Here is a 19828-nt window from a genome sequence, read left to right on the forward strand (position 1 = left end):
ATCCGGAGGAAACCCACACAGACACTGGGAGAATGTGCAAACTCCACACAGACAGTTGCCTAGGTCTCTGGCACTGAGGCAGCAGTGCTAACCACTGTGCCACCACACCACCCATTGTTGGAGGGGCTTCTGAGGGACAGGATCTATATGTATTTGGAAAACCAGGACTAATTAGAGATAGTCAACATGGCTTTGTGATTGGGAGATCATGTGTCACTGACTTCATTATCTTGAAGTAACAAACTTGAAGAAGTGGCAAAGATGATTGATGAAGGCAGAGTGGTATGGATGTCAGTAAGGTGTTTTACAAGGTTCTGTGTGGTAGACTGGTCAGCAAGGTCAGATCACATGGAATCCAGGGAGAGCTAGCCGTTTGGATACCAAATTTGCTTGAAGGTGGGAAACAGAGCGTGGTGATGGAGGGTTGTTTTATTTGGATTGAAAGCCTGTGATCAAGGTTGTACTGCAAGGATCGGTGCTGGGTCCACTGCTTTTTGTCATTTGTATGAATGATTTGGATATGAGTATAGGAGGAATGGTTAGTAAGTTTCCAGGTGACACCAGAATTGGTGGTGTAGTAGATTACGAAGAAGGTTACCTCAGTACAATCGGACTTTGATCAGATGGGCCAAGAAGTGGCAAATGGTGTTTAATTTAAAGATGTGTAAGGTGTTGCATTTTTGGTAAGGCAAATCAAGGCAGGGCTTATACACTAAATAGTAGTAGGGTCCTGGGGAGTGTTGCTGAACAAAGAAACATTAGAGTGCAGATTCATAATTTCTTGGAGGTGGAATTACAGGTTGTGAAGAAGGCATTTTGTAATCTTGCCTTTATTAGTCAGTGCATTGAGTGTAAGAGTTGGGAGGTCATGTTGCAGCTGTACAACATATTGGTTGGGCCACTTTAGGAATACTGCATTCGATTCTGGTCACCCTGCTATAGGAAAGCTGTTGTGAAACTTGAAAGGGTGTTTGAGGATTTCAACTATAGGGAGTTTCTGAATAGGCTGGGGCTATTTTCCCTGGAGCATCAAGAGACTGAGGGGAAATCTGATTGAGGTTTATAAAATTGACAGGCATGGATAAAGTGAATAGCTAAGATCTTTTCCCCAGGATAGGGTAATCCAAAACTAGAAGGAATAGCTTTAAGTTGAGAGTGGGGAAGATATAAAATGACCCTAATGGGCAGTTTTTTTTTCGTGCAGTAGGTGGTGCTTGCATGGAATGGGCTGCCAGAGGAAGTAGTGGAGGCTGATGCAATAATAACACTGAAAAGGCATCTTGTGCATGAAGGGTTTAGATGAATATGGACCAAATCCTGGTAAATGAGTTTAGAATTAATGTAGAATTTCTGATCAGCTGGAACAAGTTTGACTAAAGGGTCTGTTGGACTCCCCTATTCTCGGAAAAGACTTTGGCTGTTCACCTTATGATTTTACATAATTTTACAAACCTCTGTAAGGTCGCCCCTCAGCTTCTTCTGCTTCAGGGGAAAACAATGTCCCAATCTCTCCAGCTTCTCCTTATAACTGCAACCTTCTAGTCTCGGTAACATCCTTTCCTGAAGAAGGGCTCATGCCCGAAACGTCGATTCTCCTGCTCCTTGGATGCTGCCTGACCTGCTGTGCTTTTCCAGCAACACATTTTCAACATCCTTGTTAACCTTTCATCAAACCTCTTCAATATTCAAGAACAGGTGATGAAGGAACGTCGCTCCGAAAGCTAGTGTGCTTCCAATTAAACCTGTTGGACTATAACCTAGTGTTGTGATTTTTAACCTTATTTCATCAGGGTGGCCAAAGGACATTGCACTTCAAAAGCATGCAATTGACTGTAGTTCTTTTAAGACTGCAGCTAATTTATGAACTGTGATGATCTCTTTTCATGTTCATTGAAGGATAAATTTTGTGGGAGAGAACCCATAGAATAATCTCACTTGGAAAGCCAATTAGCTGTTAATTAGCAGGGTTCTCCAATGAATAATTTACCCTACTTGCTGCAAATTTTTCTTCAAATCTTTATCCACTTCTCTGAAAATTATTCAACCTGCTCCCATATCCCTTCAGACAGCCCACTGGGTCACAATAATTTGAGAGGCTTTTTCCTTATATCACCTCTTGTTCTTTACCTCTACTTGAAATCTCTGTCATCTGTTTACCAGCAGAAAGTATGTGGGATGTCTGGGACTGGTGGAGTGGGGAGGAGATTCGGATGGCGATGGGGATGGACTTGCTTAAAGTTGGGGGGGGCGGTGGGGGAATGCGATGTGCTATGAGATGGAATACAGATTTTTAAAAATTCTGTTCATGAGATGAATGTCAGCAGTTGGGCCAGCGATGAACGCCCAATCCTTATTGCCCTGAAGAATGGCATAGTGAGCTACCATCTTGAACCACAATAATCCTTGAGGCACAGAGACATCCAAATGCTGTTAAGAAGCAAGTTCAGGATTTTGATACAATGACAGTAGGGGAACAATGGTACAATATCAAATCAGAAACGTGTGTGACTTGAAGGGAAGCATGGAGCAAGTGGTGTTTCCAGGCACTGATTACTGTTGTCTTTCGAGTTGTAGAGTAAAAGGTAATAGTAGAGGATCCTTGTCCTTAGTGGTAATCAGCAGGGGGTTTCCTTGCCGTTGTTTGATATGATGCTGTGAGACTTCATGGAGTCAAAGTCAATATTGAGGACTCCCAGGGCAATTGCCTCTTCAGTGTATACTACTGTACACTGCTACCTTTTGTTGGCCTGTTCTGCTGGTGGAATAGGACATATCCAGGGATGATGATAGTGGTGTCTGGGACAAAGTCATTTTCAGAGATTATTCTTTACTGACATTGCAGGCTTGTTGCTCAACTAGTCTGTGGGATTGTCTCTCTAAATATTGGCACGTAAGCCCCTAATTGTTGATAAGGATGAGCTTTACAGGGTCAACAGGTCTGTGTTTGCTGTTGTTGCTTCCAGTTGCTACGTTGATGCCGGATGGTCCATCTGGTTTTATTCTGTCTTTAAGACGTTTGTAGAGGTTCTGATACAACTTAGCAGTTTCCAAGACAATCTCTGTTTAGTTAAGGGTCACCCTTGCATGGGTCAGGAGTTACTCATAGACTGGATCACGTTAAGGATAACAGAAATCCTTTCCTTGGAGGCCTTTACTGAACAAGATAGCTTTTTGTTGTGACAGTAGTGACATGATTGCTGTAAGACTAGATTTTAATTCCTGATTTTATTGAATTTAAATTTCACCAATTGACATCATGGGATGGAGAGCCATGTCCCCAGAACAAGATCTGAAATTTCTGGAGTTATTATTTTCCCTTTTTGTTGAAGAGATGTATGATATTTGCAATCTTCCAATCCTTTGTATTGCTCCTATCTCTAAGGAGATAGAAAGATTGAGGCCAGAGCCTTGTTCTGTGTTCTGCTACTTTCCTCAAACCTAAGATGTATGTTGCCGACTGACTGTTCTACTTTGTGCAAATGCAATTCTCTAGTTTTATCCGATCAAATTTCTTGAGCAACTCTTTTCTGCTACATTGGCAACATCCCCTTCTCTAGTGAAAGCAGGTGCAAAATGTTCTCAATTATCTCTGCCTCGTTTTTTGTGTCAATCTTTCTTGGTTATCTCACTCATTGTACTTATAAAATATTGTATATGTGTATTCTATATTGATGTAAAGTGACCACTGTAGCTCAGTTGGGAGCACTTTTGCCTCTGTCAAAGCGTCCCTCCTATTGTGTTACAACCAAAACTGCACACAATACTCCAAATGTGGCCTAACTAAACTCTTGTACAACTGCAACATGACTTGCCAACTTTTATACTCAATTCCCTGACTGATGAAACTTGCCATGCATCTTCTTTACCACCTCATTCACTTGTGTTGCCACTTTGAAGTGGCTATGTATTTGGACTCCCAGATCCCTCAGTATATCAGTGCTCCTAAGGGTCCTGACATTTATTGTGTAGTTTCCTCTTGTATTTGGCCTCTGAAAATGTATCTCGCACTTGTCCATTCCAACTGATGTAAGTCCTGCTGTATCCTTTGGCAACATTCCTTTCTGTTCACAACTCCAATTCTGTTTTGACTGTAAATTTATTAATCAGACCACCTATATTTGTGCAAAGTTAAAAATCACACAACACCAGGTTATAGTCCAACAGGTTTAATTGGAAGCACTAACTTCCAGTTAAACATGTTGGACTATAACCTGATGTTGTGTGATGTTTAATTTTGTACACCCCAGTCCAAAACTGGCATCTCCAAATCATGATCTACATTTGTGTCTAACTCATTTGATATGAAGATTACAAACATGAGAGGTCCCCTAACACTGATCCTTGCACAACACCACTGGTCACAGTCAGAAAAACACCTCTCCGCAAGTACTGCCTTCTATGACCAAGCCAGTTTTCTATCCAATTTTCCAAATCACAATGCGACTTAGTCTATTGGACCAACCTCCATAAGGGATCTTGTCAAATACTTGTCAAAAAAACATATAGACAGCATCAAATTCCCTGCCCTCATCAGCCATCTTCATCACTTCCTCAAAAATCTCAATAACGTTTGAGAAACAAGACCTCTCGTGCCTAAAGCCATGCTGACTGTTCCTAATAAGTCCACACAAGTAAATCATGTCCCTAAGAATGTTTGCCAGTAATTTACCTGCCACTAATCTAAGGATCACCAAACTAAATTTCCTGGATTATCCCTGTTGCCCTTTTTAAACAAAGGAGGAGCATTGGCTTTTCTCCAGTCTTTTGGGCCCTCTCGTGGTTAAAGAGGACAGAAAAATCTCTGTCAAGGCCCCTTGCCAACTTCAGTATTCTAGGATAAATCCCATCAGCCCCTGGGGACCTGTCTTGAAAAACATTAAGGTAGACCTCTAAGTTCACCACCAGCTTAATATTGACATGCCCCAGAATATCAAAATACCGCTCCCTAGTCTTTGCATCATTCATGTCCCTCTCCTTGGTGAATACCGATGCAAAGTATTCATTAAGGACCTCATCCACTTCATCTGACTCCACATGTAAATTCCTTCCTTTGTCCTTGAGTGGACCCTAGTTACCCTCTTACACCAGCATTTTATTAATAATGTGCTTTTCCTTAATCCTACTTGCAGTGGACATATCATGGCACCTTCTAGCCCTCCTAATTTTTTGGTTAAATTCTTTTCTGTTTCCTCTATATTCCTTGAGGGCCTTGTTTGATTTCAGTTTCCTAAACGTCATATAGACTTAATTTTTCATTTCAACTAAACTTTCAATATCTCCTGTTATTCAAGGTTTCTGATTGTAGCCATTGGTATTTTTTATTCCACACAGGAGCATGCAGATTCTGTACTCTAATCAGCTGTCTTTGAAAGGCGCCCATCAGTGAGATATGGATTTTCGCTCAAACAGCTACCACCATCTGATTTCTCCAGTTTCTGCCTAGTACTGTAATTAGCCTTCTCCAAATTTCTCACTTTCACCTGAACCAGTCTTATCCTTAATTCATGACTATCTTAAAATTACGGAATTATGATCACCATCATTGAAACTTCAATCACCAATCGTATTGGTTCATTACCCAATACGAAGTCTAGTTGTTCCTTCATAACATCTGCATGTTATTTCAAGAAACCCGCCTGAACCAAATCCTGCCTCATCTAAGACCCTAGAATTAAGAGAGTCTCAAAGACAATATTGGAAGTTAAAATCATCCATTACAGCAACTTTATTGTTTTTACATTCCTCATGATCTGCTGACATGTCTGTATCTCTATCTCCTACTGGCTATTGCAAGGTCTATAATATACTGGTTACATCTTTCTTGTTCTTAAGTTCTACCCATGTGGTCTTGCTAGATGAGTTGTCCAAGCTATCCTCTCGCTGTAGCAGTGACATTTTCCTCGATCAGCCTTGCAAACCCCCGCCCTTTTACATTCTTCTCTATCACACCTGAAACATCTAAACCCTCGAATGTTGAGCGATGGTCCAGCCTTTCTCTAAACAAAGTGTCTGTAATGGCTACCACTTTGTAGTCGTACATACTGATCCAAATTCTAACTTATTTGCTTTACCTGTTATGCTTTTGAGCATTAGGTTGAATGCACTTCAGACTGCAAGCCCTCCCTTATTCATTAACCTGACCTTGGCTGTTCTTCCTGTTAGACTTACTTGACTTAATGTCGACTTTCTCCTTAATCAGTCCACATGCTGACTGCTGCTGTATTTCCCAGGCTCCTAGTTTACACCCTCCTAAGTGGTGCTAGCAAACCTCCCTGCAAGGATATTCACATCCCTCCAGTTTAGGTGGAATGTGTTCTTCCGTACAGATCCCCCTGCCCTAGAAAAGATCCTAATGATCAAGATATCTGAAATCTTCCCTCCTACACCATCTCTTCAGGCATGCATTCATCTGTGTTATCTTTCTATTTCTGACCCCTCTAGCATGTGGCACAGGGACTTATCTCAAGATCCTGCATTTCAACTTCTTACCTAATTCCCTCTGAAGGACTTCAACTCTTTTTCTGCTTCTGATGTCAGTACCAACCACTGGTCACTCATCCTTTCCTTTCAGAATATCTTTGCTTGCTCAGAGACATCCTTTATCCTAGCAGTGGGGAGGTAAAGCACCCTCTTGGAGTCTCACTTGTAGCCATAGAATTGCTTATTTTTGCTCCTGGCTGCAGAGTTCCCCTTCACTGCCATTGCCTACACTTTGACCCTCCCTGCTGTAACAACAGAGCCAGTGCCGCTGTTCTGGCTTCTGTTACTTTCACCAGTTTATCTGTTCAAAAGGGGACTGGCCACCGTGGACTCCTGAACTGCCTGCTTATGGTTACTTATCTTCCTAATGGGGTCACCTAGCTGTTCTCTGTCTGTGTATCTTTTATCTGTGATATAATGAGCTTGTAGCCTCACGGATGCTCCAAAATGAGTCTACCGGCAGCTCCAGCTGCTCCATGTGACTAATCAGGATCTGCAGCTGAACACATTTCCAGCCTACATGGTTTTTGGAACTACATGAAATCAGAGTAAAAACATTTAAGATGACTTCAATAAGATATGCAGTTGCTAACTTTTAAGGATCTATTTTAGAATTTATGGATTCATTACATTCCAAAGAGGAAATAAAATTCCAAATTCCAACTTTATTTTCAACATTTCTAATTATGTTAAACTTGAAGAAAACAAATTGCGCAAAGGTGGCAGGTTAGAAGACTGGACAACTTGGGCAGGGGGGGGGGGGAGCGGGGCGGGTGGGGTGGAGGAGAGAGAGGGGGGTGAAGAAGCAAAGAATGGCCAGCAATTTAAAAAGGAGGGAAAATTAAAGTATAAGAAAAAATCTGGCCAGAAATATAAAAACAATGAGTAAGAGGTTCTAAAAATAGGGATAAAAGAGTTAACAAAATGTGTTTTTGTTCTTAGAGGAAGTGAGTCTGGAGAATTGAAAATGGAAAGTAAGGTGATTACTTGGACAGAGAATTGTTGTTCACAAAGTAAGTAACATCCCAGGAGCAGAAGAAAGAGATTTGATTTAACTTATTGTTGTCACAGGTACTGAAACAAAGTGAAAAGTTTTGTTTTGCGAGCAATGCAGACAGATCATAACAATAAACAACAAAAAGATTATAGGGCACTTTGAGAGTGAGGCATGTAAGGTTACAGGAGGTGCACAGAAGCTCTTAGATTTGAAATTAGAGAGGTACTTTCAGCAGTCTGATAACAGGAAAGAAGCTGTTCTTGAACCTGTTGGTGCATGTGTTCAAACTTCTGTATTATCTGTCTGATGGAAGAGGTTGGAGGAGAGTATTACCAGGCAGCCTTTTCATAGCAACAAAAGGTGTAGATGGAGTCCATGGATGGGAGATTGGCTTTCATGATAATATAGGCTGTGCACTCAAATTTCTGTAGTTTCTTACTGTCCTGGATGGAGCACTAGCCGTTATGCATCCCGATATAATGTTTTCTATGGACATATAGAATTTCCTAAGCCTCCTGAGGAAAAAGAGGTGCTGTTGTGCCTTTTTGACTATCACATTTGCATGGGAGGTCCAGGATAGATTGTTGATTATCGCCACCTCTAGGAACTTAACACTCTCGACCCACTCCACCTCATCTCTGTTGATGTAGATAGGAGCATGTCCTCCTCCTTTCTTTCTGAAGTCAATCATCAGTTATTTTGTTTTGCTGACATTGAGAGAGAGATTGTTATTCTTGTACCAAGCCCCCTCTCCTTCCCATATTCTGACTCATCAATGTTTAATCTCTGGCCTACCATGGCGGATTTGTCAACAAACTTGTAGGTGGCATCCATATAAAATTTGGCTACACAGTCAAGAGTGTACAGTGGAATATCATTCTTCCTCTAGTAGGACAACCAGAAGTGTATGCAGTACTCCAAATGTGGCCTTACCAATGTTTTGTACAGCTGTAACATGACATCCCAACTCCTGTCCTCAATGTTCTGACTGAAGGCAAGGATGCTAAATGCCTTCACCACCACCAGAAAGTGAGGACTGCAGATGCTGGACTTCAGAGTTGACAGTGTGGTGTTGGAAAAGCACAACAGGTCAGGCTCAGAGGAGTAGGAGAATTGACGTTTTGGGCATAAGGCCTCATTCATGATGAAGGGATATGCCCTAAACGTCGATTCTTCTGCTCCTCGGTTGCTGCCTGACCTGCTGCCTTCACCACCCTGTCTACCTCCTGACACCTCTTTCAACAAGCTATGTATCTGCACCTGTTTCCTGTCTGCCAACCAAATCTCTATCCATGCCAGTAAATACCTCTGATACAACGAGCTCCTGTGGTACTTTGACAAAAAGCCCTTCAAAAATCTAAATACACATCATCTACTGATTCACCCTTGCCCACTCTGCTGGTCACATCCTTAAACAATTCCAGAAGCTTTGTCAAGCATAGTTTCCCTTTAGTAAATCCATGCTGACTTGGACCAATTCTGTCATTGCTTTCCAAATGCTCCTTAATAATTGACTCTGGCATTTTCCCCACCACTGACACCAGGCTAACCGGCTTATCATACCCTGTTTTCTTTCTCTCTCTTCTTTTTTAAAATATAAAGTTATATTAGCTATCCTCCGGTCCATTGGAGCTCTTCCACAGTCTATCGAAACATGGTAAATGATTACCAACGCATCTACTATTTCGAGGGCCACTTCCTTAGGTACTTTTGGAAGCAGAGTATGATGGAGGGAAGATGAGTGACAAAGCAACCCTCCATCATAATGTTTGAAATGGGGATTGTGCAGCCATCAGCAAACATGCTCAATATGAGGGTAGGAACGAAATGGTAAAGGAGATAATTAATGGCAGAAGAGCTGATTCAGAGATTCAGGTTTTTGGGCAATTGCTGTGTCTTTTGGAATAGGAAAGAGCTGTTCAAAAAGGATAGGTCTAAACTAAAGTGGAAAGGGACCAGTATATTCGCAGGGAGCTTTGCTCATCTTATAAAGGGAGACTTTATCCTCTCAGAGAGGAGTGGATGAATTCCAAATGGCAATGTAAATGGAAGCGTTGATGGGATAGATTCTGAATGTGGGGAGAGCACGTCACTAAGAAAAGAAAGATGCGAGTCAGAGTATGTAGTAACTTTGAAGAAATAAATTGCTTTTATTTCAATGCAAGGAGTCCTATGGGTAAGGCTGATGAATTTAGGTCATGTTTATGTGATGTTTTTGATTAAGGATTAGATTAGATTATTTACAGTGTGGAAACAGGCCCTTCGGCCCAACAAGTCCACACCGCCCCGCCGAAGCGCAACCCACCCATACCCCTACATCTACCCCTTACCTAACACTATGGGCAATTTAGTATGGCCAATTCACCTGACCTGCACATCTTTGGAGTGTGGGAGGAAACCGGAGCACCCGGAGAAAGTGCAAACTCCACACAGAGAGTCGCCTGAGGCGGGAATTGAACCCGGGTCTCTGGCGCTGTGAGGCAGCAGTGCTAACCACTGTGCCACCGTGCCGCCCACAATTACTTGCTGTAAGTAGAGAAAATATATCTGAAAAATCATCCAGTGAAAATATGTGGTTAAAAAATTACAAATAAGAAAGGAAAGATCTCTTTGGGATTGTATTATACGCCCACCAATAGTAAGAGAGAAATTGAGAAACAAATATATAGGTAGATCTGAGATATATGTAAGCAAGTAAAGTTGTAATAAGAGGTTTTAATTTTCCAAATATTGACTGGGACTACTGAGTGTAAAAAGTTTGAATGGTGAAAAATTTGTCAAATACGTACAAGAAAATTTTCTTTATCAATATGTGGTTGCTCATATTAGACAAGGAGCAAAACCAGACCTCCTTTTGGGCAATAAGACAGATCAGGTGACTGAAGTAAAAGTGGTGCAACTTTGGGTCTTGTGAACATAATGTTGTTAGATTCAAAATGGTTATGGAAAAGGATAAACCTTCCATAAAAGTTAAAGCTTTTAATTGGAGTAAGGTAAATTTTAATGGTGTGAGACATGGCTCAGTGGTTAGCACTGTATGCATGGCATTTGCATATTTTCTCAGTGTTTGGGTGGGTTTCTGCTAGGTGCTGTGTTTCCTCCCACAATCCAAACTTGTGCAAGTTAGGCCATGCTAAATTTCTCAGTGTTCAGGTATGTGCAGGCTAGGTGGGCTAGCCATGGGGAATGCAGGGATATAGGGTAGGGGGATGGGTCTGGGTGGTATGCTCTTCAGAAGGTTGGTGTGGACCCATTTAGCCGAATGGCCTATTTACACACAGTAGGGATTCTGTGATTCTAACTTTCAAAAGTTGCTTGGAGTAGACTTGGCAGGTAAAAGGACGTCTAACATGTAGTAGTCTTTATGTTGAACTCCAGGAGATGGGAGAGATACTAAATGAAAATGTTGTGACAGTTTTTAATATAGAGAAAGAAATTGAGTCTAGAGAATGCAGAGAAATTAACTTTGTTTTAAAAACAGTTCGCATTATGGAAGAGGATGTTCGGCAGGTCTCAGTGAATGTAAATGTGGATAATCTCTGCAACCTGATCTAATGTATCCCAGAATGTTGTGGGAAGTAAGGGAGGAAATTGAGACCTTTGCAGAAATATTTGATTAGATTAGATTCCAAACAGTGTGAAAACAGGCCCTTCAGCCCAACCAGTCCACACCGACCCTCCAAACAGCAACCCACCCAGACTCATAACCCTGTGACTAATGCACCTAACACTATGGGCAATTTAGGATAGCCAATTCTTCTAACCTGCACATCTTTGTGACTGGGAGGAAACCAGAGCACCCGGAGGAAACCCACGAGACACGGGAAGAATGTGCAAACTCCACACACAGTCGCCCGAGGCTGGAATCTAACCTGGGACCCTTGTGCTGTGAGGCAGCACTGCTAACCACTGAGCCACCGTGCTGCCCTCTGCATCATCTATAATTTCAGGTGAGATGCCTGATGACCCGAAGGTGGTTAACGTTGTACCTTGCTTAAGAAAGGTCATAAGGAAAACACTAGGGAACTATAGACCCCAGTCTAACTTCAGTTGTGACTGACTTGTTGGATAGGTAAAACCAAGGACTGCAGATGCTGGAATCCAGAGTCTAGATTAGAGTGGTGCTGGAAAAGCACATCAGGTCAGGCAGCATCTGTGGAGCAGGAAAATCGACGTTTCGGGCAAAAGCCCTTTATCAGGAATCTTTAATCTAGTAACTTGTTGGAGGTGTTTATAAAAGATCGGATTTATGGACATTTGGAGAGGTAGAAATTGATGAGGGTAGTCAACATGGTTTTGTATGAGGAAAATCCTATCTCATAAACTTGATTGAGTCTTTTGAGCAAGCTACCAAAAAAAGGTGGGTGATGGCACAGCAGTAGATTTTGTTTATTTAGATTTTAGTAAAGCCTTTGACAAGGTTCCACATGGTGGGACTAATTGATGAAATTAGGTCACTTGGGATTCAGGATGAGTTTGCTAATTAGATACAGAATTGGCTTAACAGCAGGAGACAGAGTAATGGTGAAGGGTTACTTTTTGGACTAGAGGCCTGTTACCAACGGTGGTTCCACAGGGATTGGTTCTGGGCCCCCTCGTTTGTGGTTTATATAAATGATTTGGGTGAGAATGTAGAAAGCATGGTTAGTAAGTTTGTGGATGACATTAAAATTGGTGGCGTAGTAGACAATAAAGAAGATTTTCTACGATTGCAAAGGGTTATTGATTAACTGAGTCAATGTGCTGGAAAATGGTAGATGGCGTTCAATCTCGATCAATGCGAGGTATCGCATTTAGGTACAACAAGGGTTGGGCATATACAGTTAATCGTAGGGCCATGGATAGAGGGATCTCTGTGTTCAAGTACATAATTCTTTTAAGTTTGCTTCATGATGGTTAAAAAAGAATTTGGCATGCTTGTTTTTATTGTGCATTACTTTGAGTATAGGAGTTGGGACATTATGTTGAGGTTGTAGTAGACGAGGCCTTTGCTGTGTCCAGTTCTGGTCAACCAGTTATGGGAAGGACATTATCAAGCTGGAGAGAGTTTAAAAGAGATTTACCAGAGTGTTGGTGTTGATGGAAGGTTTGAGTTATAAAGAAAGGCTGGATCGGCTGGGAATTTTTTCACTGAAGCATCGGAGGTAGAGAGGTGACCTGGTAGAAATTTATAAAATAATGAGAGGTATAGATAGAGTTGATTGTAGTTGTCTTTTCCCTAAGATGGGGCATTTGAAGACGAGGAGGCATATTTTTACAGTGAGAGGAGAGCGGTTTTAAAAAGACATGAGGCAAATGTTTTACATGGAGGCTGGTTCACTTGTGGAATGAACTTCCTGAGGAAGTGGTAGATGCAGGTACAGTTACACCATTTAAAAGACATTTGGATGGATTCATGAATAGGAAAGGTTTGAAGGGATATGGGTCAGGAGGAGGCAGGTGGACATATTTTAGTTTACAATTATGTTCAGTATGGTTGGACCAAAGGGTTTATTTTGGGTGCTGTATGACTCTTGAGAGAATCTAGTCACAGCCTCTTGCCATAGTGGGATTCAGCAATGGTAATGCTACTGATACGACGTGAGGTAAACCCTCCTGCTTAATCTAAACTAGAAACCAGAGAAGATTTATCCTGTGAAAATCCGAGAGGCTCAGAACTATTTAAAGTAAAAACTAACAACTTTGTTTCATAAAGTATAACAGAGAATAAGTAACTAACAACTATTTACAACTCCTTTCTCTAACCTATCTTTTACTTTCTCTTCTATAATGCAAGTCTGATAAGGTTTACTGAAAAATTCAAATTTCAAAACCAGCCAGCGTTCGAATCTTCTCTTTATCTTCCTCTGTAAAGTTGCTCTCCAGGTCGGTGTTGATGTTTTTCTCTGTGCAAACTCCTTCTCAAGACAGGTACTTCTCAGATTTCTGACTAGCAGCCTACATCTGTTGGTCTTTTGGCAGTTCTCTCTCAACTGTTCAATTCTTCCCAGTCTTATACCCCCAATATACTAAATTCAAGCTTAATTGGAGTTTGTTTCTTTTGGGGGGGGGGCGGGTGAAGGGGGGCGTTATTATTTAAACTGATTGGTATAATTCAAATTTGTTTTTGTCTCCAGGCAATCAGCTTGCTCATTGTATGTTACATTCTATTCAGAACGTTTGGTGTTGTCAGGTAGTTCTGCTAGGTTTTAACTCTCTTAAAGGTACAGTACACCTACCTCTTCCTAACACTACAATCAACATTCTGGGGTTACCAATGTAATAATGCTGTCACTTTCAGAGATTATTTTGTCCTGGCTTTTTTTTTGAGAGGCTGTAAGATAGAGGCACTGAACTGGCTACTGAAAGCCTCTTGAGTAAACATCTTGGGAGGCCTTGGCTTTTTTTAATGTGTGTGAATGAGTGTGGCCAGCTCTCTCTGATCCAGATTTGTGGATTTTGATTTTTTCAGTAATGTAAATATTCAGGTTTCAAGAGTTAGAAGCTTCAGTAAATGTCTCTTGGCTGCTACTCTGTCTATCTTCTCTTGATGCTTTTTTCCTTCCTGCATTGGAGAACTGACTGTGAGAATCCATGTCTGAATTCCCCTTTTTGTCAAGGGATGTGTTTATGGGATGTTACTGTATTGGAGCAGTTAATTAATAATAGTCACTATCAATTATTCTGTTAAATTTATAATTTATTAAGTTATCCTAAATTCCTTGTTTTGTGGTTATATTTTAACTAGAGTGTTGAAATAAGTTGGGTTTTTCTGAGCATTGTGTAGTTTGACCAGTCTTGTTACATCTGTGACACTTTACATTTGCCTTTAAAATAAGAAAAAGTTAGGGTCCAGTCTATCCTTTTAAAATATTTTGAGGGGGTCTGATCTGGCCAAATAAGTTGTGGTAAGAAGAACGGGTCAGAGGCTGGGATTCTTGTAGGAAGTAACTTACCACCTGACTCCCCAAAACCCTGCCCAGCATCTTCAAGATGCAATTCAGGATTGTGATGGACTACTCCCCACTTGCCTGGATAAGTGCAACTTCATCAACGCTCAAAGCTTAACACCACTTAAGACAAAGTGACTGATACACAGTAGCAACGGTGTATGCCATTTACATGATGCACTGCAAAAATTCACCAAGGTTTCTTTGATAGAAACTTCAAAACCCACGATCGTCTTGAAGGACAAGGGTGACCGATATATGGGAATGACACTGCTTGCAAGCTCCCCTCCAAACAACTCCCCATTCTACCTTGCATATATATCACCATTCCTTCAGTGTCAATCGGTCAAAATCTTGGAATTTCCTGCTCAATGTCATTGTAAGTCTAATTACACCAAATGGAATTGTGGTGGTTCAAGAAGGCAACGCACCATTACCTTCTCAACGGCTGTTAATCATGGCAAAAAAAAGTCCTGGGCCAACCAGCGACACTAACATTCCATGAATCAGAAAATAAAAATATGAAAGCTTAGATAAAAGAACAGATGATATGGTTGCTAAATCTGTTGATGATAGAAAGAGAGGCAGAAAGGTAAGTTGTGAGGAAGGCAAGATTGCTCTAGAGGAATGTCATTTAGGATAAGTGAGTGGGGTAAGAACTGGGAATTAGAGCATAATGTGTCAATATTCTTTATGGTAGAAAAAAAAAGTGAAGTAAGTTATCCAAATGGTTTTATCTCGGAGTGAGTCTTTGAAAATCTCTTCCTGAAAAGCTAGTGTCAAGCAGATTTCTTGAATTATTTTAAGGCACTGTTAGACTCTTGTTGAGCAAAAGGATAAAAATCTTTCAGGAATAGTCAGGATTGCAGATTAAATGCTTAACTCTGATCAACCATGATCTTATTGAATGATGGAGCAGGCTTTAGGGACTGAATGGCCTGTTGCTCCTTGTTTGTATGTTTACTCCAAATCAGGATATCTAATCGTAATCACTTTGCTATATTTGTGTACGCAAATCGGTTATCTCATTTAAGAAAGAAAGATTACCCATGTATATAAAGATTACTTTCCTGAAGCACTATAGTCGTCAAAGATGCTCTGGAGATACAAGTTGTCTTTTTTGTCATTTTAACTACATGTCATAGTTATGCGTTCTATTGTTATTTTTTTTCAGGTTTTTGATCACAGTGCACTTTCTCAGGAAGCCAAAGAAGAAATGTATAAATTATATCCAAATGCAAGACGAGCACATCTTAAAACTGGTGGCAACTTTCCCTATTTGTGTCGGAGTGCTGAGGTTAACCTTTATGTACAGGTGAAATTCTAGGGTTTTTCTTTACCGAATGCATGATTCAAGGACACTAAACAGAGCTTGGGCTTTTAAGTACTTATTTATAGGATGCGAGGGTTAGCATTTATTGCATAAGTTTCCTTTGCGGAGTTGGTCTCAGCCACTGTTCCTCAATGGTGCTATCAGGGAACAAATTCCAGAAATTTGATCCCGAGTGGGGTACATTTGGTCAGAGGCAGTTGGTTAATGTAGTATTTCTGTGGAATTTGTGTAGTGCAAATGTATCTTACTATTAATCAGCCCAATGTTGCTTGCAATCTGTTACGTGTGCTTCCTTATTTGAGGATTATGAATGGAAGTGAACACCTGCAGTCATCTGCAGTCATCTTCAGACATCCCCAGTGAAGAATAAAGTTCATGTGCTTTGCCTGTCCACTTACTAATGATAAGCTAGGAAACTATAAGCCAAAACCTTAGTGGTGGGGAAGATATTGGAATTCTGTGGGAAGAGGCAGTGATCAATGAAGAACAGTCAGCATGGTTTCATTAAAGGAATGTTGTGCCTGACCAACTTGATTGAATTTTTTGAAGAGGTGGCCAGATGTGTAAATGAGGGCAAAGCGACCTCTGCCAAGTAAGAGGTCTTTAAAAGTAAGATAGTTAGAATCTATGTTTCTGTGAGGGTGAAGGGCAGGGTTTACAAGAATAGGGAATCCTGGATGACGAGATATTGAGGCTTTGACCAGGGAAAAGCAGGCATGGCTCAGGGACAGGCAGTCGATAGGAAGGGAATCCCTGGAAGTATATAAAGAATGCAGAAGTTTACTGAAGAGAGAAATCCGGAGGACAAAAAAGGGACACGAGAGAGCCTTGGCTGAGAAGGCTAGGGTGAATCCAATGAGGTACTCTATTATGTCTAGTTATTTTCTTCCTTTAATATATTTAGTGTGCCTCAAGGACCAAAGTGGACATGTACATGTAGAATCTCAGGAGATGGGCAAGGTTCTCAATGACTATTTGTCCTCAGTGTTTACCATGGAGAAAGACAAGAAGACTTGGGAAGTTAGTGGTTTTATCTTGGGGACAGTCCATATTGCAGTTGAGGAGGTGTTAGATGTATTAGAATGTCCTGACCAGATATATCCAAGAACACCGCAATAGGCTAGCGAAGGAATTGCGCGGGCCCTAGCTAATATTTTTGCATCATCGTTAGCCACGGGTGAGGTTCCTGGAAGACTGAGGATAGCGAATGTTCTGCCATTCAAGAAGGACTGCAAAGAAAAGCCTGAGAACAATAGACCAGTGTGATGGTGAAAGCAGAGTCATTGGGGACATTTAAGTGACTGCTGGACATGCACATGGATAGCAGTGAGTTGAGGGGTGCGTAGGTTAAGTTACTATATTTTACATTAGGATAACCTCGGCACAACGTTCTGTGCTGTACCTTTCTATGTTCTATTTAACATCTGTGATGGGTGAGTTACTTCAAAAGATTGAGAGACAACTTGCACATGCGTTTGGAAAGACAGGTTTTAATTGGGAGTAGACAGCATAGATTTGTGAGTGGAGACCATACCTCACAAATTTGTTAGATTTCTTTGATGCAGTGACCAGGAAGGTTGATGACGGCAGGGCGGTAGATGTAGTCTACATGGATTTCAGTAAGGCCTTTGATAAGTTGTACATGATAGTTTGCTCTAGAAGGGTAGCTCGCATGGAATCCAGGATGAGCTGGCAAGTTGGATTCAAAATTGGCTTGATGGTAGGAAGCAGAGGGTTGTCGTGGAAGGATGCTTGTCAGACTGGAGTGCCTCAGGGGTTGGTGCTGTTCCCGTTACTTTATGTTATCTATATCAATGATTCAGATGAGAATGTACAAAGGCATAGCTAGTACGTTTGCTGGTGACACTCAAATAGGCAGTATCATGGACGGTGAGAAAAGTTATCAGAAATTGCAGCAGGACCTTGATCAGCTGGGGAAGTGGGCCAAGAAGTGGCAAATGGAGTTTAAAATAGGAAAGTATGAAATCTTGCATTTTGGAATATCAAATCAAGGTAGGAGTTTAATGGTGAATGGTAGGGCCTTAAGGAGTGTAGTGGAACAGAGGGACCTTGAAGTTCAGGTACATGATTCTCTGAAAGTGGAGTCACAGATAGACGGGCTTTTGACACACTGGTTTTCATCAGTCAGGGCACTGAGTATACAAGGTATGTTGCAGTTATACAGGACACTGCCGAGGCTGCACCTTGGAGAATTGTGTTCAGTTCTGGTCACCTTGTTATAGAAAGAATGTTATTGAACTGGAAAGAGCGCAGAAGAAATTCACAAGGATGTTGCCTGGACTCGATGGTCTGAGTTATAGGGAAGAGGTTGGACTTTTTTCTTTAGAGAGTAGAAGACTGAAGGATCATTATAGGGGTGTATAAGATCATGAGAGGCATGAATAGGATGAGTGCACTCAGCCTTTTTCCCATGATTGAGGAATCGAGGACTAGAGGAAATCAGTTTAAGGTTAGAGGAGAAAGAATTAAAGAAAACCTGAGGGGCAACATTTTTACACAGAAGGTGGTATACATATGGAATGAGCTGCCAGTGAAAATGGTTGAGACAGGTATATTCAAAAGGCATTTGGACAAATACATGGATAGGAAAGGAATAGAAGGATATGGGCCAAGTGCAGGGAAATTGGCCTAAACTGACCAAAATGTCCATCCACGCTAACCCAAAGAGCCTGTCTCTATGCTGTAGGACTCAATGACACTGGTGGTTTAAAACATCGAACAGTACAGCACAGAACAGACCCTTCAGCCCATGATGTTGTGCCAACCATTGTTCCTCATGTACACACCCTCAAATTTCTATGACCATATGCATGTCCAGGAGTCTCTTAAATATCCCCAATGACCTTGCTTCCACAATTGCTGCTGGCAACGCATTCCATGCTCTCAACTCTCTGTGTAAAGAACCCGCCTCTGACATCCCCTCTAAACTTTCCTCCAACCAGCTTAAAACAATGACCCCTCGTGTTAGCCATTTCTGCCCTGGGGAATAGTCTCTGCCTCTCATTATCTTGTATACATCAATTAGGTCCCCTCTCCTCCTCCTTTTCTCCAATGAAAAAGTCCGAGCTCAGTCAACCTCTCTTCATAAGATAGAACATAGAACATAGAACAATACAGCACAGAACAGGCCCTTCGGCCCACGATGTTGTGCCGAACTTCTATCCTAGATTAAGCACCCATCCATGTACCTATCCAAATGCCGCTTAAAGGTCGCCAATGAATCTGACTCTACCACTCCCACGGGCAGCGCATTCCATGCCCCCACCACTCTCTGGGTGAAGAACCCACCCCTGACATCTCCCCTATACCTTCCACCCTTCACCTTAAATTTATGTCCCCTTGTAACACTCTGTTGTACCCGGGGAAAAAGTTTCTGACTGTCTACTCTATGTATTCCTCTGATCATCTTATAAACCTCTATCAAGTCACCCCTCATCCTTCGCCGTTCCAACGAGAAAAGGCCGAGAACTCTCAACCTATCCTCGTACGACCTACTCTCCATTCCAGGCAACATCCTGGTAAATCTTCTCTGCACCCTCTCCAAAGCTTCCACATCTTTCCTAAAGTGAGGCGACCAGAACTGCACACAGTACTCCAAATGTGGCCTAACCAAAGTCCTGTACAGCTGCAACATCACCTCACGACTCTTGAATTCAATCCCTCTGCTAATGAACGATAATACTCCATAGGCCTTCTTACAAACTCTATCCACCTGAGTGGCAACCTTCAAAGATCTATGTACATAGACCCCAAGATCCCTCTGTTCCTCCACCTGACCAAGAACCCTACCATTAACCCTGTATTCCGCATTCTTATTTGTTCTTCCAAAATGGACAACTTCACACTTGGCAGGGTTGAACTCCATCTGCCACTCCTCAGCCCAGCTCTGCATCATATCTAAGTCCCTCTGCAGCCGACAAAAGCCCTCCTCACTGTCCACAACTCCACCTATCTTTGTATCATCTGCAAATTTACTGACCCACCCTTCGACTCCCTCATCTAAGTCATTAATAAAAATTACAAACAGCAGAGGACCCAGAACTGATCCCTGCGGAACTCCACTTGTAA

At 41.6% G+C, this 19828-nt stretch overlaps 1 protein-coding gene across 3 annotated transcripts in view; it reads left to right on the forward strand.

Moving 5' to 3' along the window:
• Positions 1-19828, forward strand: part of spg21 (SPG21 abhydrolase domain containing, maspardin) — a 165648-nt gene that overhangs the window by 136329 nt on the left and 9491 nt on the right. For all 3 annotated transcript variants that reach the window (XM_072564917.1, XM_072564915.1, XM_072564916.1), the window contains one exon: positions 15581-15721. In XM_072564917.1, the coding sequence (XP_072421018.1) occupies positions 15581-15721 (141 nt within the window). The remainder of the gene's footprint in view (positions 1-15580; positions 15722-19828) is intronic.

Source organism: Chiloscyllium punctatum, chromosome 48 (genome assembly GCF_047496795.1).
Source record: "Chiloscyllium punctatum isolate Juve2018m chromosome 48, sChiPun1.3, whole genome shotgun sequence".
NCBI classification, from domain to species: domain Eukaryota; kingdom Metazoa; phylum Chordata; class Chondrichthyes; order Orectolobiformes; family Hemiscylliidae; genus Chiloscyllium; species Chiloscyllium punctatum.